General features: G+C 41.2%; 1 protein-coding gene across 2 annotated transcripts in view; it reads left to right on the plus strand.

Annotated features, from left to right (window-relative positions):
* GAL3ST2 (galactose-3-O-sulfotransferase 2) overlaps positions 1-22,873 on the plus strand; it is a 401,588-nt gene that overhangs the window by 208,113 nt on the left and 170,602 nt on the right. Inside the window, exons 2-3 of one of the 2 annotated variants that reach the window (XM_078667352.1) lie at positions 22,176-22,246; positions 22,576-22,684. In XM_078667352.1, the coding sequence (XP_078523478.1) occupies positions 22,659-22,684 (26 nt within the window). In that variant the 5' untranslated portion in view covers positions 22,176-22,246; positions 22,576-22,658. The remainder of the gene's footprint in view (positions 1-22,175; positions 22,247-22,575; positions 22,685-22,873) is intronic. The other variant, XM_078667351.1, reaches the window with a different exon arrangement.

Genomic DNA, 22,873 nt, shown 5'->3' on the forward strand with positions numbered 1-22,873 from the left:
TGTCGACGGCCTTTGACACCGTGAACCATGACATTCTTATCAAAAGGCTCAAAAAAGTGGGAGTCAAGAATTCAGCCATAAGCCTGATTAAATTATATCTAAATACCAGGCTACAATTAGTTCAGATTGGGGTCTTTTGCTCAGAACAGTTTACACTTCCATCTGGGATGCCACAGGGCTCATCATTGGGACCTACTTTGTTCAATCAATATGTGACCCCTTAGCTGATGTCATCAGGCATTTTGGCTTCTCATTGGTCTCCTACGCAGACGATACTTAGACTGTGGTGTCCATCTCAAGCAATCTGGAGGAAACCGCTGCTAGCTTTAATCAATGCAGGTCTCATGTAGACCACTGGATGAGCTCAAACTGCCTAAAGCTCAATGGAAGTAAAACAGAGATTCTGTTGATGGGATCCGATACCTCCTTTTGGTCACAAAATTGGTGGCCTCTGGGCATGAGAACCCTTCCTACTCCTGTGCACAAGGTTAAGAACCTGGGCATCATCTTTGACGACAGACTCACCTTTCATCATCAAATTAATGAAGTCACCTTTCAAGTTCATCTAACACTGAAGCTAATCCGGAAAGTGAGACCATTTATTCCCCCAGATGCAGTAAAAACCCTCTCCTTCTTTCATTACTGGTAGATTCCTCCATGCAGCGCCTAGACGCCCTTGGGCATTTGAGCACTATATAAATCTCAAAATCAATCATTCAATCAAACATTAGTGATAATAAAATGTTATGAACATAGATTTTTTAGTGCAAGCATTCATCATAAAAATGAACACTTTCACCCAAAAAAACATTTGTTTTGAAAAACAGGTGTTTCTATTTTAATTTGATGAGTGATATAAAATAAAGACATACGCAGTACACATAAAGAAGAATTATGAATAACATACATTTGCAAATTTAAAGAAAGTGCAGTAGACAAGGGGACATTTGGCAATAATATACATATAAGATGTTTTAAGTTTAGAACTAACAATTATTTTCCATTTATTCGAAAACAAACGCATTGCCTTGTCTAGTGCAATTTTGACATTATATTAAATTTGATTTAATTTGAAATATGTGTAATGCATATGTTTACAATTTGATAGTTTACGAAAATTAATTATAACCCACCTGTATAGCCACTTATTTTTTGATTGATGACAAGTTTAGTTTATGAGCTCATTATCATGAAATAAACTTGAATCAAATTAAAAAAAAATAATGCTAGTATACAGGTGTGTTTCTTTTACTTTGTTTAAACTAACACATTGCACACATATGCATTACACGTTTGTATAATATTGTTTGCAATAATGATTGGAAAATGCTTTATTCCATGGCAAATATGGACAGATAATTCAAAAAGTAGCAATTAAAAAAGAAGCCTGTCTTCAATTCGTGCAATGACGGGGTTAATCAGCTTCGTGATCAAGTAGCAGCAGCAATGGAAGGACTTGGACAATCGAGTCCATGACGTAAAAGAAAGTGTGGAACAGGAAAAAGGTAAGTTTCTCCCTTTTCTCCCTTCCAATCTGCTAAGTCAGATGTGGAGGTTCCCCAGCCACATCTGCGCTGGCAGGAAGACACATCATGATAGGCCCGGCGGCAAACAGTTGGTAAACCCTCCGGCAGCCGCTTTTGCCTGTGATGCTGTCAACTCGGGTAGAAAGATCTAACGGAGTCGGCAGCACTCCGATGGTCTTTCATCAATGGACCGCCAGCATCAAAACAGAGAGGGTGGATCACCTAGTAGGCGGACGTAGAGTCATACAGAAAAATGATGGCGGGACCAAATCCGTGAAGATCTAAATCAGGCCCTAAATATATAGTTATCTGGCTCCAGGAGGACCTATATTTTAGCTGGCATGTTATCACTGCAAACATTACATTTGTATCTATTTCAGGACTTATTCCGAGTTCGGCAGTTGGGATACTCCACAGCAAGTATGGCGGATTCTCCAACAGTCATATTACAAGTGCCTATAAGTGGCATCAACTTTTATGTACTTGTAATGTGGCTGACGGGAAATCTGCCTGTTTGTGACGGGGTCTCCCATCTGTCAAATTGTAAATAAGAACCTTCTCAAGGCTGGAAAATGTTTCTCAGTCTCAAAGTCCTCTTTTCACTTTAATTTGCTCTAGAATGTTTTAAATCTGTTCAGTTATTTTATTGGAGACTTATAAATCTTGCTCCACTATTATTGTGGTGTTCCGTTTCTCGACTGTGCTCAATAGAGAAATTATAGATGGTTGTTTATCTTGTGATGGGGCATTGTATACCCTGGTTACAATACATCGAGGTGGCATGTATTGCCTTTTGAAGTTCATCTATTTTTCTCAATTCAACAGTCACATTAAAGGGTGATAGATCATGGGTGAAGAACTCTTTTTGGCCCTGAAGCAGTTGCTGAAATTGCAGAAATGTACTAAAATTCAGATCAAGGAGTATGTTATGGTCAAAACCTTCCCTGCTGTAGAGTCATATTGGGACTTCGCCTTGCATGCCAACTGGTTGATAAGGCTAAACCTATAAAGGATTTTTCTGCAGTATGTTTTATGTCAGTATAGGGGTATATGTAAGATGTTGATGCTTTTAAGAGTGTTGTATATTATTTTGATGTATTTTAGATGCTTTTATGATAATTAAATACTGTTCAAATAAACCTTGATACTAATTGGACACCACAATAGATTTTCCTTTATCAAACAACAGGAGTCATCTACAGTTCACAATCTAAGGGGCTGTTAGGAAAAGGTACCATCTTTAGCATGATCTTATCATTTACTCAAGAGAACGGGACCTATGCACAAACTACTGTACTACCTTTAGTAGTATTACAATAGTGCTACTAAGGTACTGGAAAGGCTATTCACAAACCTGAAATTGTAAATCTCTATTTTCACTTCTCCTATCTTTTCTATGAGGAGATCTTCACACATGTAAATGTATAACTTAGTAGTAAATGTGGAATGGACTGGAGGAGTGGATTGAAAACCGGGCATACTTGCTACTTAATGAGAGGAGTTTAGGAAGGAGTTAGGAAGAGTTTAGGGAGGGTTAGGGAAGGGTTTAGGGAGAGACATTAGGCCACCCACAACATAGTAAACACATTGCTATTCACAAATTTAACTTCTAATGTTACTACAGCCAACAGGGACTCAAAACAATAGTAAATTACCCGAGCCCAGATGTGGAAAAATATCAGCATCACACATGCCCAACCACTGGTACTACAACACCCTTCCATGGAAAATAATGGTGCTAGGGTATTAAAACCTTTTGAAAGAATGCTACATTAAATGAGTTTATTTAGAAGTGTTCAGAAGAAATACAATTTAGCGTAAAAACAATATTTATTATTTAATTATAAAATATTTTAACATTTTTTTTAATTTATCAATTAATGTAACTGGTAATGTTTAAAAATATATAATTACATTACTTTTAATTAGTTCTATACATCACTTTTAATAATTATTAATACATAATAACTGTCGAAGAGGAAGCAAACTAGTGTATTTGTTGTACACAGACTATAGAGGTCACTTTCAGCTTTACTTGAGAGACATAAAGCCAAGGCAAATAACAAGATTGATGGTGAAGTTAGAACTTGAGCAAGTGCGTGCTTTTGTAAAACGGAGGCAGAGTAATAATGCTAAGGGAAATAAGAATGCAGATATTACTGACTGTTCTTTCTAAGAAGACTGTAAACTTCCACCTTCTCACGCAGAGCATTTTGTATTTTGCACAGCTTTGGTCCTGGAGAGAAATAGATTGCTATTGACAATTTTTTTTTTCGAAAAATAAATATTCTTCGCTTACAGGACTCGATGATATCCATTATGACATGTGGTCATATTTGTTTATGTTATGCTTTGGGTAAATACCTGGAAACTGTTCTGAAAAGTATGGAATAAGAGATAGGGGATGAGTGGTAAGCTAATAAAGTGAAGGATTTCAGTTAGATAAGCACATGGCACTCTACTCATGTATATTTTCATTGTTAACCCCACAGAAAAGGAGACAAAGAAAGAACAGAAAGCCTATAGGGTTGAGAATCTCAGTTAGTGGGTCACGTTGCTCTTCACCATTACCACTTTAACCTACATAGATATTGAGAAGGATCTAGAATCAAATGCCTATCTAGTGTAGGATTTTAGTTAGTTGGGCATGTTGCACTATACTTCAGTATGTAACCATTTTTACCCTATACTATAGTAGCGGCTACTCTAAATATCCTCAGTTGCCAGAATGGTATCACTATGAGGCTGAGACAGAGGAAGTACAGAAATGTCAATAACATAGTTGGTCATTAGTTGGACACTTTCCACCTTTCCCCCGTCTATCACCATCTCTATCTTGTCCAAATATAATATTTTATATTGCCAAAATCTGATAACTATCAGGCTGATGCCTGTTTATTTATCCACACCCTGCATAGACATTTAGGAACACAAAGATGGAGACAGTAACTGGGCTTATCAAGGACTCAGTCATATGGTTTATATACTAATTTTCCAAGGAACCAAAACACTTTAAAGGAATCTGTATCGTAAACTGTCATTGTATAATTATCTCTGGATGTTTTTTGAATAGTGTGATATTCCTGAATTTTTCTGTACCTCCCTGAGAAATAATTGCTCATTTGGGGCAATATTAAAAGTTAAGCGTTATTTTGAGAAATTAAGGTACCAACTATTGTAAAATTTTACAATTATATGATGTAGTGCAGTATTTGTTTTTCAGAATATAACATGTTTCTTGTATGTTTGTTTTGCCTTATTGGCATAATGTCCACCAATAAATAATACAAAACATAACGAAAAAATTTTTTTTGTTAGATGGGAATTACATTTTTAATTTAAATTTAAGAAAAATATTTGTTATTTCATTTAATTAAATTTAAATGAATTAAAAATGTAATTCACAAATTAGGTTAGGAGTGCTGTACCAACTTTTATTTAGTTCCACATTTAAAATAAATTATCAGAAATGAATTTACATAAATTGTTAAAATAAAAATATGTTTACTATTTTTTTCTGAGTTAAATCAACTTTTTTACTTTTCTCTGTACTTTGCCACAGGGAAACTCCTCAGTCGAGGTAGATATCCTCTTATGTTAAAGTATAGGGCATATTTCATGTCTTATGTTTTGTAATAAATTATTACAAATAGCTTAAGTTAAACATTATTACAAATTAATTGTATATATTTATTTTATATGTAGAACAAAATATATATATATTCTTTTACTATGCAGGCATCTGTGATCTTAAAGGAGCTCAGATTCCAAGTCTTGTCATTACCTAAAAAAGACAAGATTCCCATAAGGTGACTCTCAGTCTTTCCTCAGTGTAAAGCTTTAAGATCTCATGTTCTTCTCCATTCAGGGCATATATGTCTTGACATTTTGAAAGATTTCTTGGGATAGTGATTATAATATATTGTAATGGGGGTGTTCTGGGTTTCTGTTCTTCTGTGGTGAAATTGTATCTCTCATTTCTCCAGGATAGGTGTGGGACTGATTTGCTACTGCAATACTTGGGTTATGTATCTGTGCGGAGAGCGGGTTGTGGTATTAAAGCAAGAACATTTATTGCCCCACCTTTGTTTACAAGGAAGCACCTTATTCAGATCATCTCATGTTTCCAGTAGCTTGCAATGTTGTGGCCCAGGTTTTTTTATTGAATATCAGGGTGCAATTGCGAAAATTCAAATCCAACATAATGCACCCCCACATATTTTCATAACATTTTCACTAGAATGAAGTCTGTAGGTGTGTGGATTTTCTTAATCAGAAATTGGCACTATTAACCTCTCATGAATCCAAGGAAAACAACAGAGTAAATAATAATATTACAATCTAAAGTATTATTACACTCTCACTTTCTTGCTCCCTTTTGCATCTTCCTTCACTTCTTCTCTGTACCCTGTCCCTTTATTTCTCTCACCCATCACTCCCCTCCCTTCCCATATTCCTTTCTCTTAGGCTCTATACATCCTTCAATTTCCCCTAAAGCGATTTTAGCTTTTTCTCTCATCATCTTAATTTTGCCTGATTTTCTATCTCTCACTTACTTTCACACACACGTCTGTTCTTTATATCTCAAAACAACTCCTTCCCTCTATCCTTCTCCCACTCACTCTCTGGATGTTTCTCTCTCTTTAGCAATAACTCTCTTCTTTGTCCCCTTTCTCCTCTCCTTATTACCCATTCATCATGTAACACTCACCACTTTTTCTCCCCTGATCTTTCGTTTCACCTCTCTTGTACTTTTATGCTGTTAATCATTAATTTTCTCTTCTTTACTCACTCCCTCTCACCCTTTCTCTCACAGTTTGTTGACACCCTAATTGAGGGGTGGTGGGCCATCATTTTCTAGCTGCCACTTATGCTCACAGAAAACTAGCTAAGGGTCTGCCTCTGACATGCACACTGCATGTAGATGGAGGGTGTTAGAGCAGTAGCCATGCTTTGCATGCAGAGCACCTATGAACAACGGCCCACGCCATGACATACCTGAAAGGCGGTGTACTCAGCCTTATACTGCAGCCTACGCACAAAGACCTCAGCTAGGCTTCATCCTCCTCTGCTGATCAGCTGACACTGCATATCAGTTTCAGCAGTAAGGTGGGGTACAGGTCAGATTGAAGAGGTCAATTTTAGCATTCTGGAAATGGTTGTGGCTATATCTGGCGGATGGTGACCCAGGTATAATATTCCCTTCTTTGACATTTCAGGATAGACATATTTGTAGCATTCCACAGCACAATGGTGCCCAAAGCATAATGGTACCTTATTGACGCATTGTGGGCACATTTGACATCATTGTGGTTGTCCCTGACATAATTGTAACCATGATATCAAAGTTCCCTTCCTTGAAATATTGACTGCACTCTTGATATATTTGTGGCTTTTGTTGGCATGATGTTGGCCCTGTCCTAGTGGTACCTATTCTTGACATTTTGTGAGAATTCCAAAATAGTTGTGCCCATTCATGGCACACTGGTGCACCTCGCCTCTGTGCACTGTTGCCTATTACAAACAATTGTAAAGTTTTCAAACAAACTTTAAACTCTCATGCTGTTATCCTCCAACATATGAAATGACAATAACCAAACAATAAATTGTTCAAACATCAATAAATGTCCTTATACCACATACCTGTTTAATTTGTCAGAATCACAAATCAGTGTCTTCTGTACGTTTTCTTGCTTTACATCACAAAGTCAATGTTTTAAGAGAACCGCCCAATGCATTACAGGCCCCATCGTGATGTAAAGTAAGAAAACGTACAGAAGAAACTGATTTTTGATTCTAACAAATTACCCACCTCGGTGCTCATGACGAGCACAGCTCGTCATGAGTCACAGTGGCGCTGTGCTCATGACGAGCTGAGCTCATCATAGCCGCCGCAGTTCGCCCATGGGGGATAAGTTCCCTGCTGTGCTGGGCGTTTCATTAAACGGGCGTGGTCATGACGAGCTCAGCTCATCATGAGCACAGCGCCACCGTGCAGTGTGACGAGCGAGCTCGTCACAAGCACCGAGTGGCGCAACCCCCTCCCCCCGCGCTGCGGGGAAATTAGCCCCGCGACAAAGGTGTTAAACATGTATATAAGTTCATTTATTGATGTTTGAACAATTTATTGTTTGATCATTGTCATTCAAAGTTTGTTTGTAATAGGCAACAGTGCACAGAGGCCAGGTTGAAATTCTTGAATCTCGAATTATGTGGTTAATGGCACATTTGGACAGTGTGCTAGCCTCCACAGCACGCCTGGTTTGTTAGTACAAAACTAGTAGTATTACAAAAAAATAGGAGTGCTCCTTTAGGCTTATTTTTAGTTATTCACACTGGTGTACCTCACATATAGTTGGCCATCTTTGCAAACTGGCACATTTATGACATGATTCTGGATATCTCTGCAAAAATAGTTGTGGAAGCAGGTCCATTTAAATGGTATCTCTGGTTCTTATAATGAAGATAAATGGGCCTGATAGGTAGTATATGCCTCTGGGGCAGTGGTACATAAACGTAATTAACTAAAGCGGCAGGTCAGTGGTTTGAGCCCATATATCTATCTACTAAAGATGAACATCTGTTTTTTAGTGAAAATTAAATAAAGCCCATTTATACCAAATTCGGAGTCCGTATTTGAAAATAAAATACGTGAATTCTCATTTTAACATACTGAAAGCTAATGTTTGGCGACATAATGGTTTCTGAAATGTTTTTCAATCTAATATTTGCATGATATTTCTTTTTTTTTTTGTCCTCATTTTCCACCATGGTTTACCCGATAAAGCCAATAGAGAGCGACATACTGTCACAGTAAAACTGGATGGGGTAGCCTGCAAATTAGGTCAGCCTCACCAATCAGTAACGTCACTACCTCCAGGACCCTCGAGCAAGAAACCAACTAAGGAGCGAAGTTGCTGCAATCGTATACCAAAACCTAGGAACGTACCGGTATACATAGGTGCACCAGAAAAGGGAGAAACAACAAAAAAAGCAGCGTAATCATTGGACCGTTGGGGGAAAAAAAAAACACCATCGAGTTCACTGTTGGTCCCACTTCAAGAGGTGCCAAAAGGCTCTATTATCTTGATAACCAGATCTCACCAAATTCAACTTTGACACCTGCAATACAGATGCCCGCCAGTCGAGAAGGGAGGATGGGGTCGAATCCTTCCATTTTTTACAAATTTCCCTCCTTGCCAACAAGATGGAATAAAAAAGGAGATCTTTAGCCGGGCCTCTAACCTCATCCATGACCCCAAATATTGCAAGAAGAGGATTTATCGAGACTTGGAAAGCCAAAGAGGTCGTAAGTGAAGCACTTACAGAGTCCCAAAAGGGAGACAAAATGGGACAGTCAAAGAACATGTGTAGGTCTGAGGCAGCCATTAAACCACATCTAGCACATGCCACAGGAGAATCCTTAGAAAATGTTGATAGTCTCTGAGGTGAATAGTAGGCCCTATGGAGAGTGAAGAGGTGGTTCCTTCGAAGCCAAGATGGCTTGACAATGTCCCACAGCACCTTGAAGGATGTAAGCCAAAGGTTTTCCATATCATGGTCGACGAATGAGGGCCCCCACAATTTCTCAGGCAGTTGGAATTAGACATCTATCTCCTCTAACATTAAGTTGTACCATAACAAGACCTCTTTTCTGGCTGGTGCTTTATCGAGAAGAAGGGACTCTAGATGGCTACCCCCTACCAATGGGTATCTGCTCTTAACAATGATCTGCGAATGAGCCCAGCTGGTGATCTGAAGATATTTAAACCTAGAAAGGTTTGGCCCAATTCTATCTTTCAAAGATTCCCATGGAACCAGACAGCCTTCTACAAACAAATCGCCCCAAACATACAACCCCGATTCTCTCAAGGGCAAAGCGAGACTATCATTTAGCCAACCTGGACTCCCAGGTGAATCCCACAATGGTGACCTACTCGAAAAATACCCCAACCTTATGGAGCTCCTGAGCTTAACCCAAGTTTTTGCCATTCCCTGCAACACCTTCAGTTTTATCTTTTAAAAAAATTAGGCTCTCCAAATTTAAACAGAAAACCCGCCTGTGCAGCACTTGCCCCTCTAGGCATGGCCCCAAACATGCAACCAATCCCAAAATCAGTGGCCATTTTCGATAACATACGAGCATGGGAAAATTGAAATGCCCATGCATATAATTGGAGGTCTGGAGCTGCTAGGCCTCCCTTTTCTCTACGACGCCTAAGTTTTTTCCAGGCGATCCTTGGTATGTGTTTATCTCAAATATAAGAACTAATTTTGCTCTGTAATTTAGACAAAAGTGAAGGTTCAAAATAAAGAGGAATAGCATTAAACAAAAAAGTGATTTTTGGTAAGATAGTCATCTTTATCAGATTTACCCTTCCTAAAATAGACAAAGGAAGCAGGGACCATGATCGCATAAGTCTACGGCAATCTTTAGCTACAGCAGAAAAATTAACTGTGACAATTTTATTAATATCCTGAACAATATTAAGATCGAGGTAGCGCAGTTTTGAACTAGGTTGCAGCCCTGCCCCTAGGCCGTTATCATTCCACACCATGATCTCTGTTTTAGAAGCATTAACCTCATAACCAGAAATTTCCCCAAAGTCTTGGGCCAATTTAATGACCGATGGAAGGGCTGTACATAGTTCCGAGGAAAAAATCAGATTGTGACATCGGCGAAATCCATCTCCGATTTTAAATCTACCCAAGACCCCCGACAGGTATGATCAGTTCACCCTGTCGAAGGCCTTTGTAGCGTCGAGTGTAAGAACAGCCAGGGGAAGAGAGTCAATGGTTGCCATATTGATAGCCCCTATAAGATCATAGGTCAATTCATAAAGTTGACGACCCTTCACAAAACCCCTCTGGTCTTGATGTAAAATGTCGGCAGCTACCCCCCCAATCTATTGGCCATAACGGTAGCAAAGATTTTATAGTCGACATTTAAAATAGAGATTGGTCTATACGACCCACAACTTGATGCCGGTTTCCCTGGTTTTAAAATCAAAGTTATGGACGCGCTATCGCAAGAAGCGGGGGGTGACAATCCCTCCTGAAGGATCTGATTAAATAATGTGGTAAGGGAAGGAACAATTGCCTGCTCCAAAGCCCTATAGATTTCGGCCGGAAGGCTGTCCGGGTCGACCGCCTTCCCCTTCTTGCTGCTTAAAATAGCAGCTCTAAACTCGTCCTGTGTAATAATCCGGTCTAATGAGGCGCGCTGTTCCGAGGACAGTGAAGGCAAAGGGATCCCCTCAGCCAATCATCAATGCGATCTTCCTCAATATATTTGTCTTCGTGATAAATATCTTGAAAAAATTGCCGAAAAGTTCTTCTAATGTCATCATCTGAAGAGTAAACCACATTGTCACAGATGATTGAATCTATATTATTACGGACCTGGTCAGTTTTTGCCTTCCAGGCTAATAGTTTCCCTGCCCCTTCTCCATACTGGAAATGGGCAATTTTGCTAGCTTCCCACCTTTCAAGAATGCGTGCATTCAGGACTGAGCCCAAGTGTCCCTTTAGGAGGAGTAACTTATTTTGCAGTTCCTGCAGGGGGTTGGTTGAAGCGGCTGAGTGCAGATCGATTTCCGCTTGTATCTTAGCAATCTCAGCTTCGTTAAGTGATACCTCCTCTCTATAAAGCTTCCTCCTATAGGAGACCTTGTTGGTTATTAGGCCCCTCAAAAAGGCCTTAAAAGAATCCCTAACACATCCCGGCGAAGCTGAACCGATGTTCTTATTCATAAAACACTCAGTTTCTGTTATTAAAAAGGAAATATCTTCTGGTGATGAAAGAAATGAACGGTCAAACGACCAAATTTTGGGGGAAACTTTGGAAAAACCTTCCAATTCCATAAATATGGCTGAATGATCTGATAAATGAGAGAGGAGGTAAAAGATATTATTAACTGAATTATCCAATTTCTGGCTAATCAGGATCAAATCAATTCTAGAATGATGATGGTATTTGTAGTTACGAAATGAGACGCCCTGTTGTTGACCTGACCTAATTCTCCAGATGTCAGAATAACCATACTGCTTCATATTGTCCAGTAAAAAGCCCTATTTTTGGAGGGAATTAAGGCCCGACTGTTAGGGGTTTTATCAAGAAAAGGGTCCAAAACTATATTGAAGTCCCCCGCCAGAATGGTGGGCTCGGGAAAAGATAATAAATGCGGAAAAAATGGACTTCAAGACCGAAGGGTCGTCCTGATTTGGACCATAATAACCTAGTATGGTAATTTGAGCCCCTGCAATAATTGCTGTTGCAATGACCCATCTGCCACCTGAGTCTACTAACATGGAGACATGACGTGCTTTTACAGATTTCTTGAAGATGATCGTAACTCCCCTAATATTCAGAGATTGTGTTGTAGAAATACAAAAATCAATCCATCTATTCTTTTTAACCAAAGCAGGCATCTCGGACTCAATAAGATGCGTCTCCTGGAGAACAATGACCTGCGCATCAGAATCACAAAGGTACTGCAATATCTTGTCCCTTCTGGGTCTGGTGCGAAGGCCATTGATATTCCAGGAGAGAATTCCCAGACTATTCATAGAAATCTATACCTCCCCCTTCATTCTTCCGATTACCGACAAAATCCACCAAAAACCATACAATACTGTGACATTATACTAAATCCATCTAACAGCTCTCTAGTAAAGGTAACGATACCAAGCACAAAATGAGGACATTTTTACATTTTTTCCCTTGCACCACCCTCCCACTACCCCAGTGCCCTATACTACCCACACCACCCCCTTGGGAAACCCTTCCTCTATCTATCCGGACTGAGTCCAGAAGATAGTGCCCGACCAGGCTCCCACCGTGCTAACTCGCTAATAGGAGTCAAAAACGCCTAAGAAACTGATTTGCTACTAGATTGCCTAGAGATAGTAATTCAGATAAGGGGTAATTATTCTTATATTATATTATTGTTATTCTCTTCCCACTATTAGGTTAAAAAGCCCAAGCCCAAGGGCCACATTATACATGTATATATATATTTTTTTTTTTACCCTAATACTTTTATAATATTCTTTTTTTTTTTCCCTTAAGACTTTTTACAAAATTTCCAGAACAGATGGGTAGGTAAGAAGAGACACAAAAAACACAGAAGAGGCTTGACACTAACTCAAAACTAGCCTGATGCCCCTTTCTCGCTCCCCAAAGCCAACAATAATTCATCTGCTACCTGCACAGATCTAACGTTATACATTTTGTTATTATGCATGATCTTCAGCGCTTCGGGAAACATAAGTTGTGCAACTGCCCCTAACTTCCTGAATGCGTCTAGCCTCCTCCCCAACTCCCACTGTTTGTCCAGAGTAACCCTGGATAAGTCTGACCTTATCTGAAAAGTAAACCCCTTTCCGCTCAAGGATTTCTGCTTCAGGGCCAAATTAAGAATACCCTCTTTAAGTGAATACGTATGAAAATTAACCTGAATTTTTCTAGGTTTTGCTCTTTAAGGACTCTTTCTAAAGGGATCCTGTGGATACGTTGGATGTCAGTGCCTAGCTCTTCGGCTGACTGCTCAAGTCCTAAAGAATCCTTTAAAAGCAAGATGACATACTGAATTGTCGGAACTGGGGTGGCACAAGAGAATCACCTTCCGGCTCCTCACCCACCCACACAAAGCCCTACACAACCAAGGCCCAGGATACCTCAACAGCCGCCTCAACTTCTACGCTCCCAAACGCCAGCTTCGATCGACCAGCCACGCCCTCGCCGCCGTCCCCCGCATCCGAAGAGCCACCACAGGAGGAAGGTCCTTCTCCTACCTGGCCGCTAAGACTTGGAACTCCCTTCCGACCCACCTCCGCCTGACCCAAGACCACCTCGCCTTCAGGAAGCAGCTCAAGACCTGGCTGTTCGAGCAGTAGCGGACCCCCTCCCCCCAGCGTCTTGAGACCCTCCGGGTGAGTAGTGCGCTATATAAATGCTTTGATTGATTGATTGATTGAGTGAACTAAAGAATGGTGATGGATTAAACCCAGATCAGTTGACTGGGGGTGAGTGTTTGATTTGTTCAAATGCTCCGTCCATCATCCCCTTTTGTATCGACATACTGCTTTATGTCAGAACCCTCACTCCCCTCGGGAACGTTCAGAATACAGAGGTTACTACGCCGAGCATTGTTCTCCAAAGACTCCATTCTTTCAGATAGAGCGAGCTCTTCTTTTTTAAGTTTAACAATATCAGCCTTGGCCTGATCTAAATGTAAGGATAGGTTCGCCACCGTGTCTTCTAGCACCACTGTTCAAGATGTAAGGCCATCGATTTTGTTGCCTAGGGATTCGCAGAAATTCCTGTTTCAGTCTGATTGGCAGCTGATACCTCGAACCCCCTTTTTATATCAGATGACAAAGAAAAGAACATGGATTGCAAAGAAGTAGCGACCGAACCACTACTACTACCCTCATCCATCTGATTACTGGACAGGGTGGCCATGCATTCCTGCAGAGCCTCACCGTGCCCCACTGCCTCCACAACGTTAGGTGCCTCTGACGCCAGGGAAGGCTGCGAGGGTTTCAAGGCAGATGTAACCATACACCCCCAGTTTCTAGAGTAACACATTACTAATTTCGGGTATTTTAGCTTCCAAAGAGAGCCCCTCAAGATCCATTGAGGCGAGAGGGGTAGGGGACTGAGAAGAAGTACAAGATATCGGCCCGGATGTTGTGTGTTATACTGCTATGGGACAGTATTATGACAGTATGTCTTCCTTTTCTATTGCCAGCGTCATACACGTCACCATAGAATGTTAAGAATGTACTTATGTGACGTCACCTGTTCCGTTGACAGATGACAGCTGACTTCGTCCATGCTAGTTGTTTATCCCGCTACTGCGGGCCCTTGTTGTAATAATAAACATATTACTTTCAACAACACCTTATCCGTGTGTTGTATGCTACAATTGGCGACGAGGGTCTTTCTACGACAAGGGCCAGTGGAGGTGATTAAATGGTCGGCCGATGATTGAAGATCGTGATCGATCAGAGAGAAAATTATTGCGGGGAGAAACGGATGAAGAAAATGCACGGAGTGAGTACAATGCGCTGTGAGACGAGCGCTGATGAGAGGAAATAATTTTTCGATAAGGATTAGCAGCGCGTAAATTACAACTTGACAGACTCGTGAAGTCGAAGAAGGGGAGTGCAGCGTGTATTATACAGAAGGAGCCCTGCTGGGCTGGCACGTTGTGTGAAACCTGAGAATACCGGCAAGGCAGTGGCGCTGTGAAAGCAGACAGGAAAGATTTTCGCGCGCTCCGTTGACAGCGCTCAGCTGAGGCGTCAGTCAGTTACCTCAGCTGAGACGCGTGAAGCATGCTGGGAGCGCGCTGATTGGTACATGAAGAGAGCGTCATCGACGTAAACAGCGTGCGGCCATTTTAAGGTAGTTCTAAACACCGGCAGTACGATAACTAAGCTGTTAAGGCGCTGAAAGGAAAACACACGTGCAAAAGTAAATGAAAACGAGCAGACGAATTATAAAAGAAATATAACAAGTAAGCCTCAAGGAAATATATCGGAAGTAAGGAATATTATTTTTAAGTGAAGATCTTTGTGGTAACAGTCAGCAGAGAAAGGAAAGCATAAAATTGAGTATGGCAGAATGCAATAACATATGTGCTCCTCCTCGTTTCTTGGATGAGCCTGGTAAACCCACCATGAAATGGAAAAAGTGGGTGAGGGCTTTTGAAAATTACATTGTTTCTATAAATGGGAAAGCTTTTGATGCTGAAAGGAAATGTTCTTTATTATTTGGACTATTAGGTAAAGCAGGTCAGGATATATTTGACAGCCTGCCTGAATATGAAAATCCACCTGGAACATTTATTCCTATGAATGAATACCAAGAAGCATTGAAAAGATTAGAGAGGCAGTTTGATGAGGAGAACAATATCATGGTTGCCAGACATAAGTTTGCACAAAGGAGACAACAAGAAGGAGAGCCTATAGAGGACTATGTTGCATGTCTGAGAGTTTTAGCGGTAGAGTGCGAATATGAGGAAATGACTGATGTATACATAAGGGATCAGATTGTATTTTACTGTTATACTAAGACGGTGCAGGAAAGACTGTTGGCATGCAAAAGACCAACCTTACAGGAGGTTATAGACATTGCTAGGGGTATTGAGAGGTCTCTAACTTCCACCAAAGAATTGTCTTCAACGGGAAATAATTCAAATGTATTTTATTTACAGGAGAAGAAGAAAGGTGATGGTAAGACATTTGAAAGAAATGTGAGTGAAAGAAAGGTGGGAGGTAAGCAGTTATGCTGTTTTAGATGTGGATCAAATGAACACCTAGCTGATTTTAAAAATTGCCCTGCAGCAGGAAAGAAATGTATTAAATGCAAGAGGTATGGTCATTATTCAACATTGTGTAAAACCAAAAGAGTTAGTAGTAACACTGGTATAAATACAGTAGGAAATTTCGATGAAGAAATGTGTGCGAATATCGTATTGTACATAGAGATGGAAAATGGTAAGATAAAAGGTCCAATTAGCGATGTAAAAATTGGGGAGGTTGAACTGAAATTTACTGCTGATTCAGGTGCCCCAATAACAACAATATCTGATACTCTTTTCGAGGAAAAATGGGAAGGTGTGCAATTAACAGAGTCTGATATGAACCCGAAGGCTTTTGGGGAAAAAGATATAAATATGTTGGGGTATTTTTATGACACTGTAACCTTTAGGGGGAGAGTGATTGAGACAAAGGTCTATGTAGCTGAAAAGGGAAGAATACTAGTAGGATGGAGAGATTTAGCCCAGCTGGGAGTGGTTTTAATCCCGGGAGCAAAAGACCCAGTGATACTGAGGGAAGAGTGGATGAATAGTATTTGTGAGGAGAGTGAAGACACTGATTTGAATACTGTTTTTCAAAAACATGATGATGTGTTCAAAAATGTAATTGGATGTGTAAAGGGTTTCAGTCATGACATCAAGTTGAAAGAGAATGCAATTCCATGTAAGCACAAGGTAAGAACTGTGCCTTTATCTGTGAAAAATGAGTTACGGGAGGCATTAGAAAAATTAAAGAAAGAAGGTGTAATTGAAGAAGCAGAGGAATCTGAATGGGTTTCTGCTATTGTAGTGTCAAAGAAGAAAAAGTCAGGGGACATTAGGTTGTGTGTAGACCTGAGGTCACTCAATAAAAACATTATAATAAACTGTCATCCGTTACCAAAGATACAAGACATCCTTCAGTCAACGTCAGGGTCAAAATATTTTTCGCTCATAGATTTGAGGGCCGCTTACCATCAGGTGTGCCTGTCGGAAAGATCTAAATCATTAACAACCTTCATCACGCCGTTTGGAGCATTTAGGTATGTGAGACTTCCCTTTGGCCTGGCGTCATCTTCAGGAGTTTTCCAAAAACTCATGGATGTATTGTTTGGAAAGATGAAAGGGGTGGAAGCCTTTCAAGATGACATTTTGTTACATTCAAAAACTGAATGTGAGCACATAAAGTTGATTGGAGCAGTTCTGAAAATCTTGAAAGACAAAGGCATGACAGTTGCCAGAGACAAATGCAAATTCATGACTAAAGAGGTGGAATATTTAGGGCACGTCCTTACTGCTGAAGGTATTTTACCCAAAGACGATTTAGTTCGTGCAATAAGGGAAGCCCCTGAACCTAGGAATAAGGATACACTCAAGTCATTCCTTGGCCTGAGTGAATATTATGCGAAGTTTATCAAAAAGTATGCAGAAATGGTGAGTCCACTCAGGAAACTACTGAAGAAAAATGTAAAATATGAGTGGAATGACGAACAAGTTGAAGCATTCAGATCGGTCAAAGAGGAAATAGCCAGAGCGCCAGCACTAAAACCCTACGATCCACAACTTGACAATATAGTAACTGTAGATGCGAGCAATGAAGGGATAGGTGCTGTGTTCTGCCAAAGGAAAGGGAATGAAGAGAACACAATAGCTTTTATTTCAAGACAGCTAAATGAAACAGAAATTCATTACAGCACAATCGAAAGGGAGACTTTAGCTTGTGTGTGGGCTGTACACAAACTCAAAGACTATCTGTGGGGTAAGAGTTTCAAACTTGTAACCGACCATAAACCACTTGTGTATATGATGGACGGTAGGGGTCGGGGCAATGGCAACGCAAGTTCCAGGCTGATCAGACTGATGTCAAAGCTTCAAGAATTTAATTTCAAAATTGAACACATAAAAGGAGGTAAAAACAGTAGAGCAGATTGCCTATCCAGACTGCCAGTGAGAGAAAAAAAAGATGAGGAAATGGACGACAATGAATGCATAGTTGCGCATATTGACGCAACAGTAATGTGTGAAGGATCAATATGTGAAAAAGAGTGGGAAGTAAGTACGAAGGAAGATACTGTTTTGGGAAAAGTGAAAGAGTATGTACAATCAAAATGGCCACACATGAGGAACATACCAAAGGAACTAAAAAATTATCAACAAGTGAGTGATGAGTTAACTCTTGAAAATGGATTCTTGAAAAGGGGTGAGGTCTTCGTGCCGCCATTGGGTCTCAGGCAGAAAATAATTCAAATGGCTCACAGAGGGCACCCTGGCACCACGGCCACAAGGAACGTTCTAAGAATGCACTATTGGTGGCCGGGTGTGGACAGCGAAGTCAGGAATCTTGTTGACAAATGTGAACAATGCTTAAAATCTGACAAACACTGGAGAATGGAGAAAAATGAATTGCAGATGGTGCAAATCCCTGATGGTCCCTGGGCTAAAGTGGCAATTGATTTTGCTGGACCATTCAATATTTTGCCAGATGAGTGCAAACATCTGATAGTTTTGATGGACTATTACACCAAGTGGGTGTGTTACAAATTCGTGGAAATGGTAACTACGGAAGTGGTAATAAAATTTCTGGATAAGACCTTTGAGAGAGAAGGACAACCAAAGGTCATGGTATCTGATAATGGATCACAACTGGTGTCAAGAGCAATGGTCGAATTTCTAGGAAAACGAGGAATAAAACAGGAGAAAACTCCTCTCTACAGTCCCAAGAGCAATGGTCAAGTAGAGAGGATGAACAGGTTCTTCAAAGAAGGAATCCAAATGGCTGTGGCAAATGAAATGGATGTTAAAGAATTTATTAGAACAAAGATCAATGCGTACAACAATACGCCCAAGGAAGCTACGGGGTTTACTCCGTTTTTCTTGATGAGAGGGAGAGCATGCAACAATGCCATGACACCAAAAATTGGTGGATGGGATAAAACAGCTGTTGAAGCGGAACAAGTATGTGATAAGGAACTAAATGTGAGGGAGAACATATTGTCTAAGCAAATGCAGAACAAGACGTATTCTGACAAGGTAAACAGAGCTAAGGATAAGATCATTGCACCCGGGGACTGGGTGCTAGTGAAAAAACCTGGTTTGGTGAGCAAGGGAGAGTCAAGGCTCAGCAAACCAATGAGAGTTGGTAAAGCGTCAGGAGGAGCGGTGTTTGTCGAAGGAGAAGGATGGCGCAGCAAAGATGATATAGTAAAACTGAAACCAGGTCAAGAACAAATCATAATGAGAAAGGCTGAAGAGGGAGAAGGAAGTCTAGGTGAGAGTGTCCTAGAATGGGATGATGTGTCTAGTGGCTCAGAGATGTTACATTCAAGTGCAAGTCGAGGACCGTCTTTGGATTCTAATGGAAGCTCCGCAAGACACTCTTCTAGTCTGGAGGGTACTGCTTTAGTTCAGGAAGATTCCATGATAGACAATGAAGCAGAGAGGAATGAAAATGTTGTAACTGGCATGAGTGATGTAGGTAACCATCTTGATGGGGGGCAAACTTCGAGAATGGGCAGAGTTATAAAATTGCCTACCAGATTTAAAGACTATGTTATGGAATAAATTCAGGTTATGTTTTCATGGAGGAAGGGAGATGTTGTGTGTTATACTGCTATGGGACAGTATTATGACAGTATGTCTTCCTTTTCTATTGCCAGCGTCATACACGTCACCATAGAATGTTAAGAATGTACTTATGTGACGTCACCTGTTCCGTTGACAGATGACAGCTGACTTCGTCCATGCTAGTTGTTTATCCCGCTACTGCGGGCCCTTGTTGTAATAATAAACATATTACTTTCAACAACACCTTATCCGTGTGTTGTATGCTACACCGGATGATATTCGTTCTTTTGCTAGATCTAAGACCTGCGGGACTACCTTGAAGTAAGATCTTAACGATGGTGTTATCTTGGAGCCAAGATTAGCAGCGGCCCTGGTACCCTTTACTGCCTTACAGCCTTTTGAATGTTTAGCTTTAACCTCGCCACATAGGAACGTAGAGGTTTTCTTTTTAGTAGCAAAGGAGCCAAGACCTGGCGTCGAAACCTTATCACACTTACTTGGCGCAGATAACACAGCTGCAGGCTCGCTGTCTTTGTCTCCTCTCACCTCCTTTTTCTTAGCGAGGTGTTTAGCCCCTCGTCTGCCCTTTTTCTTCCCCGTATGGGGCGCCGACACCGCTGTAGCTGAAAGAGAGCCGGCCTAACCGGAGTCACCACACTCACTTCGCTCCCCAAGTTGTCGGGAACTTGGCTCCAAACCATGGCCGGACTGGCCATAGCGGGCACCGGGCAATCCCCGGTGCGCCGCACGGGTGGGGGCCGGTTTTGGGTCCCTGGGGGCCGTATTTGTTACAGGGCCGTTACAAAATCGGCCGAAAACCTGCCCTGGAAAAGAGCTCAACAGCACCTCCAATCCCCCCGAGTGGGGAGGGGGGCCGGTCGAGCACTTTGCCAGGGCTGGGTGTGGTTCCTAGTCCGGCCCTGCAAAACCCCCCTCAGCCTCCGTCCTGATCGCGTCTCCTCCACCCTCGGGCTCGAAAGCACTACCGCGAGTGCCCTGAAGGAGGCTTCGAAATCTGCGCCCCCTGCGAAGCTCTAGGGCGGCCAGACTCCAATGCCACAGACCCGGCAGCAGACTCGGGAGCAAGCCCGGCAAACTCGGCAAAAAGCCCGGTGTAGAAAGACTCGCTTCCACACTGGACATGAGAGAAAAAAAAAAGAAAAACAACTTGGCAAAAGGGGAAAAAATAACACAATAGGCAGGCCTCCAAATGAGCCTCCAAACAGTACAACGGACGGCCGATGCGCCAAACACCGATCCAGCAGCACGCCCAGATGGAGATATCACCCTGGTGGAAAAATTTCGTGGCTACAACTAACCACGAATTATGCAGCTTGAAGACTTCATACGAAGATAAATGATGTTTATGAGGTTAATGCTGAAAACCGCATGTCTGGCATCTCTCGGCGTTAATCCACGAGAAAAAAGTAAGCATAACGGGAGCCCCCGCCCGGAGCACTGTGGCGGCTCAACTCGCTGCCGCCATGTTTCCACCTGTCAATATTTGCATAACATTTCATGCTGAGATTGGAAAGTGTATTGGTAATATTGATTCTTTAGTACTAGAGGTCACATACTGCATACTGCTATGGGTTTTATCTCATGACGTATTTTCACCAATTAGATGTAAAAAACGTTCTATGATATTATTACTGCTGTCTGAGGCCAGAGGCCTGAACATGTCAAATTGTTGAAACATGTCTGGTCAATGCTTTGTAAACTGAGTGCTAACAATGCTACAAGAGCCCTAAAGATGTTTCCATTTCTAATATATGTAGTCTATGATTGTGAGGTGTGCGTGGCTTTTCATTTTTCCCCAGTGCTTTTTCTAAGTAAATTGTCAGCCACACAAGAGAATCTGCTTGAAGTGGGTAGGATAAGTGACTATGGGCCAGATGTAGGTAATTCCTATTTACCGACTCTTAAATACCGAATCATACCGATTCGGTATTTAAGAGTAGGTAAATAGGAAGGAGGCATATGTAGGTAATTCTAATTTTTCAATTACCGATTCGGTAAGATTCGGTATTTATTGATTCTGTAAATACCGAATCGGTATTTCACATTGATTCCTACGGGCCTTGAAGCCCATAGGAATCAATGAGAAATACCGATTCTGTATTTACAGAATCAGTAAATACCGAATCCTGGCAGGGGGAACGGGGTGTCACTTTGACACCCTGTACCACCCCAATTGCAGGCGTGTGTGCCATGTGGCACACATACATGCCCTAAGGGCATGTCTGTGTGTCACATGGCATATGTGTACATGCACAGATGTGCATGTACACTGGAATTCGGTATTTTACCACCCAATAGGATTGGGTGGTAAAATAAGAATTCCTAAGGGCCTGTGGCACTGCAAACTGTGCCACCTACATATGGATTTACAGAATCGGTATATTTACCGATTCGGAAAAATACTGAAGTGGTAAATTTACCGAATCGGTAAATATACCGATTCTGTAAATTCCGACCCACCTACATGTCAAAAGCCAAATACCCGTCGGTAACAGCCGAAATCGGCCGTGACCGACCGGTATTTGGCTACCTACATCTGGCCCTATAAGTGGAATGTAGAAGTGAATAAAACGGCTCCTGCTAAAATGACCGTAAATGTGAAACTTCATGCAGAGATTTGTTTAATTTCTCTGCAGTAAAATAAAAATTGTGTTATATTTGTTGAGTGCCCCTTTAGGACCACTGTATGAATTTTTTTATCAATGTATGTGGAAATTGTACTGACAAAAACGCCATTTGGCTCTTTTTCTTGGAGTGGCTGGAACCTTTCTTGGAAGAAGTCAGACTCACTTGTTTCACTCGCTGCCTTGGTGCAATGTGAGGCAGGTATTCACACCCAACCACTTTGACGTTTCTCCAGCCGCCCTTGCTTTGTTTTCTCTTTTTCTTTCCTAACCCCCATCTCTTTATTTTACTCTAAGATTGTCATATTCTTTGTTCCTCCTTCTCACATCACCTTTCTTTCTAACTTTTACTTTTTTTCCTTCCGTAGTTCTCATGTGGGTTGGTCGGGATGCTTGGGTTTAGTGGATTTCCCCCTTAGCCTATTTCCCTCTTTGTCACTTGCTCTATACCAGCTGTAAGAGATATGGATTTTCACTATCTCCATGCCATAGTGAGATGAAGCAATATGGATGTTTTTCTCTCATATGCAGCTGCAGGGTGCTGGAACCAGCTTACATTGTCTGCTTGATGTCTATGGTTCATCAAGGCTCAGTTGGCAGAGACCTGAAGCAGCATGAGAATCTTCCGCAGAAATCCAAGGTAAGGGGATGCACAGTTTAATGACAGTCTCAACTTCTGACAAAAGTTCATGTGCCACTGTGTATAGCTTAGTGTCAATTGTGTACCGGAGAGTGGATGAGACCCGAGAGTGTGATGACTCTGCTCAGTCTGGAATGATCAGAGTTATAATGTTCTCCCTCTACTGATCATGTGCGGTTTTTTCATTAA

Source organism: Lissotriton helveticus, chromosome 11, assembly GCF_964261635.1.
Source record: "Lissotriton helveticus chromosome 11, aLisHel1.1, whole genome shotgun sequence".
Classification (NCBI taxonomy): domain Eukaryota; kingdom Metazoa; phylum Chordata; class Amphibia; order Caudata; family Salamandridae; genus Lissotriton; species Lissotriton helveticus.